Below are 9,529 nucleotides of genomic sequence, written 5' to 3'. Positions count from 1 at the left end.
ACCAAAAAAAAAAAAGGAAAAGAAAATCATAACAAAGCAAAACCGACAAAGTATATTGTCCACCTTTGCTCCAAGTTTCCTGTGGCATTTTTCCTTGGTGTTTCTGCTCCCCTGCTTGGTCTTGCTGTTTGGTCTCACCCAGGATGTCGGCTCCGGGCCTCTGAGCCCAGCAGATTCAAAGTATGCTATTTCTTACTTCAGCTTCAAGTTCCAGTAGCTATAAGCCTTCAAACTTTTAAAATATTCCTATCTCTGTGGTGCCGAGTTTTGGAGCTCTGCCCTGGATCTGCTTTTTCTGGTATTCTGTGGTATGGCTGATGGTGAACTTCACTGCACCTCTACTCTAGCTGCCATCAAGCCCCACCTCTTCTATGGTCATCTGCTTTTGCTCCTTGGACATGTTTAGTGTTTATCTGTGGCCTTAATACTTATTTCAGTATGTGTTTTGGTATTTTTTATGCTTTCTGATTGCTTCCAGGTAGATGTGATCAGGATGTGGACTTCCTTTTTCAATCTTCTTATTGCTTAACTTAGAGTAACTTTCACAGTTGTTGTCTGCCTCCTTGGTATATGGCAGTTGGTATTTATTCTTGCCTGGGTTTCCGTGTTTTATAGAGTATGATTGTAGCTTGACTATATGGCAGCAGTCTCTGTCTCTTCTTGGGTAATATAGGGAAAGAAAGAGTCCCCCAAAGATAGAACAGGGAGCATAAAACAGGAAAACAGCACCAGCAAAACAAACAAACAAACAAACAACAAAAACAACAAAGCAAATCTAGACTGAATACTGCAGTCTATAATCACATAAAGGGGAGATGAGCGAGGGAAAAAGAACAAAATCTATAGCCTAATATGAGTATGACTTTAATTTTCTCTCTTCAGCTTCTTGTTTTCAAATCTGCCTGAGAGATTTCAAGATGCCACTGTTGGTTGTTATGCTATACCTCAGGATTTAATTTAGTTTTTGCCTGTTTTGTTTTTAAACTCTCTTTCCTTCTGTACAGCCTTTTCCTGCCCTTTCCCATATTATTAAAAAAATAATAATAATAAAAGTTCAGTGCCTGCTGTTGGTCTGAGTATCTGTGTGCATGCATGGCAGAAGAACCCACCAGTGGTGAGAGTTGGGGGTGTTCACCAGCTCAGGCACCCCCTCTAGTCACCAGAATGGATGTACACAGTGACCAGAGACAAAAAAAGAAAGAAAGAAAATCAGAACAAAGCAAAACTGACAAACTGTATTGTCCACCTTTGCTCCAAGGTTCCCATGGCATTTTTCCTTGGTGTTTCTGCTCCCCCGCTTGGTTTTGCCATTTGGTCTCGCCCAAGTTGTCGGCTCTGGGCCTCCAAGCCTGGCAGATTCAAAAGTATGTGATTTCTTATTTCAGCTTCAATTTCCACTAGTTATAAGCCTTAAAACTTTAATAATATGTCTAGCTTTGTGGTTCTGAGTTTTGGAGCTCTGCCCTGGATCTACTTTGCTTGATATTCTCTGGTATCGTTGATGGAGAACTTCACTTCACCTCCACCCTAGTCTCCATCAAGCCCTGTCCTTCACTTTAGCTTTTAAAAAAAAAAAAACAAAAAAAAAAAAACAAAAAAAAAACCTAAAACACTCAGGCATATATAATAATTTACACTTTCAGAGAGCACATTCTGCAAGTCTGCCTCCTGGCCACCTGTTCTTTGTCTCTTTCTTCTCATGAATTTAGTGTATTTAGTCTACTCCCCTCTTCATGACCACATCTTTGCCTCCATCTCTGGCATTGCTCCTTCTCTGGATAAGGTCCCACATTCTGCTTGTGCTCGTCTCCCTTGATGGTCCTAGGATCCTCTGTGTCTGGACTGTAAGATTAACCACTCCCCTGTTATTGTTACAAAACTTCTACCTTTACAATTGTGATAGTTGCAATTAGGCATAATAACAATTATTTGCAATTGAGTCATATGAATCTTATCCCCATTTCTTCTAATGAGACCCATTTATACAAGATGAAAGCTATTCAGTGGGGACTCTTTCTTCTCCCCAATAATCTTAAACTAAACTCACTCTTTGAAACCTTGTAAGCCAGTCACTTGATGCCTTTATCGCCCCATCATTTTAGGTATAGCTAATGTCTAAGTCCTGGTGTGACACTGTGGGTTAATGGGCCAGACTGTAAAGCCGTTTGAACTGCAAGGTCAGTGGTTTAAGCTCACCAGCTGCTCCTTGGAAACCCTATACAGGGTCACTATGGGTTGGAATTGACTTGACGGCAATTAACAACAACAACAACGTCTAAGTTGCTCGTCCCTGTCTACCCTGTGTACAGAGGGGATAGCATTGATATTTGATGTGAAGACTCCTTCCCTCTCTGTTAGTATTTAGAGTTACTACCTCCGTAAGTATAGGTCAGGTTCATAAAATTACAATTTACCCTTGTTTCCTTTATCACACAAACATACACACTTTTTTGTTTATCTTCTTCTAGTCGAGTTCTGATTATCAAGCCATTAAGGCTAGGTCAAATGGGTACTGTCTGCAAGTTTGGGTGTTCTTGTGCATCTCATCTCACTTCATATCAGCTGTATGCTTCAATCTCAGCTCTAGCCATCTGTAGCTATATCCTTGTCCATGGGTTCAAGTGTCCCCAGGTCTCGCCACACTTTGGATCAATCAGCCCTTCCCTCTTCTCTCTCTCATCTCCAGGTCAATGGGAGTCAATGGACCTTTGTTGAAATCAGCCCATTTCTTCATTGCTGCCTTTCCCCCTCTTCCACTCACTAGTAGATCAATGTAGTCATTGGCAAGCTTACATGCCTGTTTGTGTGTTCCCTTTGTGTTTCAGTCTTAGAGGGGAGTTTGTCCTGAAGGAACATGATTGTTTGCCCTGATGGATCCCTGGTGAACAGCTTGCTTATTCTTGTAGCCAGTCATACTAATATTTTTGTTTTGGGTTTTTCCTGATGATCTTTCTTTGAAGATGAATCCTCTGTCACTGTAGCTATTCAAGGCTGTTCTGTTTGTCCTTGCTAGTGGGAATGTCCCACCTCATAAGGTTCTGGATGGGACTTCGGATTCCACCTAAGGTCTTACACTCTGAAAAGGCTTTGCAAGAGACCTAATTCACTGGGCAAGTTCTAGAACCCCTTTTAGGTATTCTAATCAGTTATAGAATGAAGACGGGCTTACATGTTTTCTATAATCATGTTTCATAACATTCTTTTCTATCCCATTCAAGTGTCTATTTTACAATAGTAAACAAGGGAAACCAATATTTATAAGACAGTCAAGCATTTTAAAACTATTTCCTCTCTTCAAAGTATGCCTAGATCCCTGTGTCACAGAGCCCTATTGTTCCAAGGTTGAGCATGCATCACTATTTACTTCTGTACCACTAAGGCCATGTGAACCTGTATCAGTGTTCCCCTATCTATCTTGTTCTTCCACCTTCTCCCCCTTCTTGTATTGCCCTCCCAAACACCCAAACTAAACCAACCATCCCAACCCCACTGTTACCATATATTCCATTAACTCTTCCCTCCATTTAAGACACTCCATTTAGTGCAGTATATTTTATCCTGTAATCTACCTGACCTTCTCACCGCCTGGATATCTCTTCCTCTGTGCTTACCTTCTTTCACATTATAGTTGTTTTGATCATAGACTGACCTCCAAGAGCTTCTGTTCTTATAATTTTATTCTTTTCTTGACGCTTCCATTTGTCGATTGAGTTCAGGGTGATGCTGCCACATACATCATTCTCTGGTTGCTGTCTGTTCTTGTTGGTTCTCAGTCCACAGAACTTCCTTTAGAATGTTTTTCATAGCAGGGTTGGCTTTGGCAAAATTCCTTTATCCTGGAATTTATCCTGGAATTATTCTCTTTACCCTGGAATTTTTTTATTACACCATTGTATTTGATTGACACCTATGCTGGGTAGAGGATTCTTGGGTGGCAGTTTTTTTCTTTCAGGGTTTTATATATGTCTCCTCATTGCCTTCTTGTCTGCATGGTTTCTGTTGAGAAATCAGAGCTTACTTGGACTTGCTTGCCTTTGTTTGTTACACTTCTCTTTTCCCTACCTGCTTTCAGAATTCTGTCCTTTTCTTTGATTATGGAGAGCTTGATTATGATATGTCTTAGTGATGTTCTTTTAGGGGCTATTCTTCCTGGGGTTTGTTGAGCTTCTTGAATGCTAATCTTTTCACTTTTCAGGATATTAAGGAAATTTTCTTCCAGAAGCTCTTCAAATAATTCCTCTGTGGGCTTGTGTGATTCTTCCTGTTCTGGAATGCCAATAACTCTTAAATTATTCCTCTCCATGATGCCCAACTTGAATCTTAGGCCTTCTCCAGATTTTTTTTATCCTTTTTTGTGCTTGCTCTTCTATCTTACTGGTGTTGAGAGATTTATCTTCTAACTCACTAGTTCTGGCTTCTATCTCTTCAATTCTGCTCCTTTGCCCTTTCAGTGGTATTGTTCATTTCTGATATTCTATTATTAATCACTTGGACTTCTTTCTGTAGGTTTTGAATTGTTTCCAATGAGGTATCAAACTTTTATTTTTAATGTTTTATTGTGAAATATGTGAGAGTTTACATGGGAGAAGATTAGCTTTACATTCATCCTATTGTATATCTTTTCATTGCCATGGTTATAATCCCCTCCATGCATCATCAAACAACCAGAGTGTATACCTTGTAATCCTGCCCCAGTTGTCAGCACACAGCCCCTCTCCCTCTCCGGGTCTAAAGTCCCCAGCTACTCCATCTCTCTACGTCATTGTCTCTGCCTCCATCTCTGGTGTCACTGCTTCTCTAGGTAGGGTCCCGCTCTCCATTCTTCTCCCTTGATGGTCCCAGGGACATCTGCTCCTAGACTGCAAAGTCAGTAAAACCCCTGCTTTTGCTACAAAATGTCTACCTTTACATTTCCAACCCTCACAATAAGTCCTGATAACAATTATTCACTATTGTATCACAAGGCACCTATTGGCATCTCCTTTCATCAGCACCACCTAGACAAATTGTATACTACTCAGTGGAAAGTCTACCTTCCTACACACCATCTGGATCTAGGTTCCATCTTGAAAGCTTGTAAGCCAGTCACTTATTTCCTTTGTCACCCCCCCCCCCCCTATTTTGGGATAGCCAATGTCCAAGTTGCAGATCCCTGTCTATTCTGTGTATGGAGGGGGTGGGAATGATCCTTGCTGTAAAGATTTGTTCCCTCTTTTGTGCTACTGCATCAAATGTGTAGGTCAAGTTCATCAAATTGTATAAGATTAGTCTTGTTTTCCTCTTCTTTCTTCTTCTAGTTGAGCTCTGATCATCCAGTCATTGACGCCATGTCAAGTGGGTATTATCTGAAAGTATGGGTGTTCTTATGCATGTGCCTTCTCTTCTTCTATCAGCTGGATGATTCACTCTCCACTCTAGTCCTCTGTGGCTATGTCAGTGACTCTGGGCCCAAGAGTCTCCAGGTGTTGTTTCACTGCTGGCCAACCAGGTCTCCACCTGGGTTCACAGGAGACTATTGAACATTGTAGGGCTTAGCTCGCAGCTTCCTTGCTGTTTTTCCCTCACTTCCCCTTATCGGTGACAAACGTGGTCACCAATCAGAGTGTGTATTCCCATTGAGTCTTCTTCTTGGAAGGGGGTTTGCCCTGAGGGGACGCGAACACTTGCCTTGCTGTCTCCTGGGTGAGCAACTTGCTTGTTCTTGTAGCAATCTGTTGGACTGCTGTTATTGGTTTGTTTGTTTTTTTCCCCCCTGTGGGTTTCTTTTAAAAAGTATCTTCTGTTCTTCTATCCACTCCAAGCTAGTCTTCTTGTCCTTTCAAGTAGAAATTTCCCATTTCAGAATATTCTGGATGTTGTTCAGGATTCCACCTATGGTCTTATGCAATGCAGAGGCTCCACAGGAAGTTTCCTTCACTGCGCACATTGTAGCCCCATTTTAGGTATTCCCATCAGTTTTAGGCAGAAGACAGACTTACAAGGTTTCTTTGGTGATATTTCTGGCTATTCCTTTCTCTCCCCCTCAAGTGTCTATTTTATAATGATATGCCACGGAAACCAACATTCAAAAGACAGCCAAGCATCTTAACGTTATTTCCCTCCTTTCCCCCATTCCAACCATATCTCAATCCCTGTATCCCAGATCCCTGTTGTTCCAAGGTTGTGCATACATCATTATTTACCTCTGTCCCACTTAGCCCATGCAAACCTGCCTAACTTTTTTCCCATCTGCTTTGTTCTTCCATTCCCCTCCCCCCTTCTTATGTTTTGCCCCCTTTCCTAGCATCCAAACTATTCTGTGTCTATTAACTACCCTATACTCCACCTTCCCCTCCCTCGCCTCACCCCACCCTCACATCACCCCACCCTCACATCCCGGAAATCAGCAAAGAATCCTCCCCCACTCCCCTTTAGTATGGGTTCTTTTTCTTAGTCTTTTACAGTAGTGGTCTTAAGCAGTATTTCTCCTTTTTTTGACTGACTAATTTCACTCAGCATAATGTTAGGTGGTGGCTTGCAGCTTCCTTGTTATTCTTCAAGGTAGCATAATATGCCATTGTGTGTATGTACCACAGCTTTTTTATCCATTCTTCAGTTGATGGGCACTTTGGCTGTCTCCATCTTTTTGCTATTGTAAATAGTGCTGCTATGTCTCTAAAATAGCAGTTAAAGAGTTTATATACACAAAAATGTCATTATCTGATCAAATATACCAGAGATGGTATTTCCCAGAGTTTATAGCACAGAATAATAACCACCACACGCTCCTCCTCCATGGCCTTCTTCTCTGTCCAACAGTTTTACTCCTTTATTCTGGTTCTCACTTTCCCACAGTCCAGGGGCCTGGGTGATCTTTTCAACAGTTTCCTCAAAGGCACATTGTACACCATGACAGGTTTTTGCACTTGGCTCTATAAATAACATGGAATGCTTTCGTGCAAATTTCAGGCCTTCATTTCTATCAACTTCACGATTTTCCTTATCAATTTTGTTTCCAACTAGCATGTTTACTATATCATTTCTCATGCAGTATGTTTCCAATTCATTTAACCAATTATCCAGTTTAACTAAGTTGCCTCTTCTTGTGACATCATAAACTACTATAACACCCTGAGCACCTCTATAATAGCTGGGAGTTAATGTTCGGAACCTCTCTTGACCAGCAGTATCCCATATTGCAAGTTTATCTTTATTTCCATCCACTGATATTGTTTTCACCTTGCAGTCAACACCTATTGTTGCTGCAAGATCTGGGTCAAAAATATCATCTGTGAACCTCAAGGGCAGGCTGTACTTTCCCACCCTACTCTTGTCGATGATGAGGATCTTAAGCCTAGTCAGCATGTCCTTGTCCATCCTAACCCAGCTTCTTTTCGACCCAGTTGGCCGCCCCGCTCCACCTCTCAATCCTTCACCCCCAGAAAACTCGCTGCGTTGTTTTTTGTATAAGGCATGAGGTGAAGGTCTTGTTTCAATCTTTTACTTTTGTTTGTTGTTTTGTCATATTTTGATGCTTTTAAATTTATTAGGATTTTCTTTGTGGCCTAAGACTTGGTCTATTCTGAAGAATGTTTCACGTGTACTGGAAAAGAATGTGTATTATACTTTTGCTGGGTTGAATGCTCTATACATATCTATATGGTCATGTTGGTTGTTGTGTTATTTAGTTCCTATGTGTCTTTGCTGAGTTTCTTTATGGTTGTTTTGCCATTTTTGAATGTTGTATATTAAAATCTCCCATTATTAAAAAAGAAAAAAAAATCTCCCATTATTATTGTAATGTGGTCTATTTCTTTCTTCAATTTTATTTGTTGTTGTTATGTGCCGTGGAGTCGGTGCTGACTCATAGTGACCCTGTGCAGGGTTTCCAAGGCTGTAAATATTTACGGGAACAAAAAGTCTCATCTTTCTCCTGTGGAGCAGCTGATAGTTTCGAACTGCTGACCCTGAGGTTAGCAGCCTGATTCATAACTACTATGCTACCAGAGCTCCTTTGATTTATGTATTTTGGGTCTTTTTCATTATGATCATAGATATTTATTATGATTGTGTCCTCTTTTTCAACTGACCATTTATTCATTTCTTCCCCCTTTTAAAACAATCTGTTTTATTCTGAAATCTACTCAAACTCCTCACCACCTGGATCTCTGTTACTATACTTTTTTCCTTTTTTTTTTTTTTTTTTTTTGCATTGTAGTCTTCTTCACCTTGGGCTGACATTCCATATCCCCTAATATCATTCTTGTATTGTTCTGCTCTGACGTTTTCCATATCTAAACTGAGTTCCGAGTGGTGTTGCCACATATGACAATCTCTGTCTGCACTTGTTGGCTTTCAGTCCAAAGAACTCCTTTTAGTATGTGTTGAAGTGCTGGCATGGCTTTTACAAAATCCCTTAATTTCTGTTTATCTTGAAAAGTTCTAATTTTGCTGTCATATTTTGTTGACAACTTGGTCTGGTATATATTCTGTGGGTTTTTTTTTTTTTTTCTTTGTTTCAGAGTTTTGTATGTTTCCCCATTGATCCATTGACTTCTTTCTACATGGTTTCTTTTGAGAAACCAGAGCTTAATCCTATAGATTTTTCTCTGTAGGTAATATTTTTTTTGTTTCCTAGTTGCTTTCAGGACTCTTTTCTTGTTTTTGATGTATGAGAATTTGATTATGATATGTTTTAGTAATTTTATTTTGGGGTCTATCCTGCCTGATGTTTGTTTAACTTCTTGAATGTGATCTTATCCTTCATGATGTTAGGGAAATTTTATTCCAGCACCTCTTTGACTATCTTTACTGTGGTTTTTTGGTCTCTTCCTATTCTGGAATTTGTCACACATAGGTCATTCTTCTTCATGTTGCACACACGAATTTTTTCCAATCTTCAGATTTGTTCATTCCTTTTTCTACTTGTTTTTCTCTCTTAGCAGTATTGAGTGATTTCTCTTCAATCACTCTAATTCTGATTTCCATCTCTTCATTTCTACTCTTCTGCCCTTTCAGTGTATTGCCCATTTCTGATATTTTATATTGTTCATCTGGACCTCTTTTTGCAGGTCCAATGCTATATCTATTTTGTCTAATTGTTCTTAAAGCACTTTCCTGACTTATTCTTTATTTTCCTTGACATTTCTGTGGAAAATTTTGATGTACTTCAATATCATATCATGAATTCTTTGCAGATAATTCCAAAGCCTCTTTTCTTCCAGAGCAATTTCTAGGTTTGCTTGAGCTACTCTGTCTTGTTTCTGCATGCAAACAGAAATTTTATGCTGCTTTTTAGGCATTGTGGTGTTGTTGTATTTGTCTTAATTAAATGAATGCATGTTGGTGTATTCTTAAGCACTCTCCAATTGCCTCCTGATATGTGTGTTGACTGTATACTGCCAGTTTTCTGAATTAATTTTTAGCTCTAATAGCCACTCCTCAAAAATGCTATACAGGGTGACTATGAGTTGTAACCACCTCGGTGGTACATAACAACAACAGGCTTTGTGTGGATTCTTTGGGATCTTCTCATACACAGCAAAAAAAA

General features: G+C 39.9%; 1 protein-coding gene across 2 annotated transcripts; it reads right to left on the bottom strand.

The window, feature by feature from the left end:
- Positions 1-6,735: 6,735 nt before the first annotated feature.
- LOC102822348 (ras-related protein Rab-18-like) lies at positions 6,736-7,356 on the bottom strand. Of its 2 annotated transcripts, XM_006868509.1 has the most exons (2): positions 7,165-7,356; positions 6,736-6,978 (listed from the first exon to the last, which is right to left on the bottom strand). In XM_006868509.1, the coding sequence occupies exons 1-2, from the start codon at positions 7,354-7,356 to the stop codon at positions 6,736-6,738; spliced, it is 435 nt and encodes a 144-aa protein (XP_006868571.1). The 2 variants fall into 2 exon arrangements, with proteins under 2 accessions (XP_006868571.1, XP_006868570.1); XM_006868508.1 differs by having other exon boundaries at positions 6,736-7,356.
- Between the last annotated feature and the right edge of the window lie 2,173 nt (positions 7,357-9,529).

Source organism: Chrysochloris asiatica, unplaced genomic scaffold (genome assembly GCF_000296735.1).
Source record: "Chrysochloris asiatica unplaced genomic scaffold, ChrAsi1.0 scaffold00118, whole genome shotgun sequence".
Taxonomy (NCBI): Eukaryota; Metazoa; Chordata; class Mammalia; order Afrosoricida; family Chrysochloridae; genus Chrysochloris; species Chrysochloris asiatica.
The sequence above is the reverse complement of the archived record's forward strand: the minus strand, read 5'-3'. Positions and strand labels throughout refer to the sequence as shown.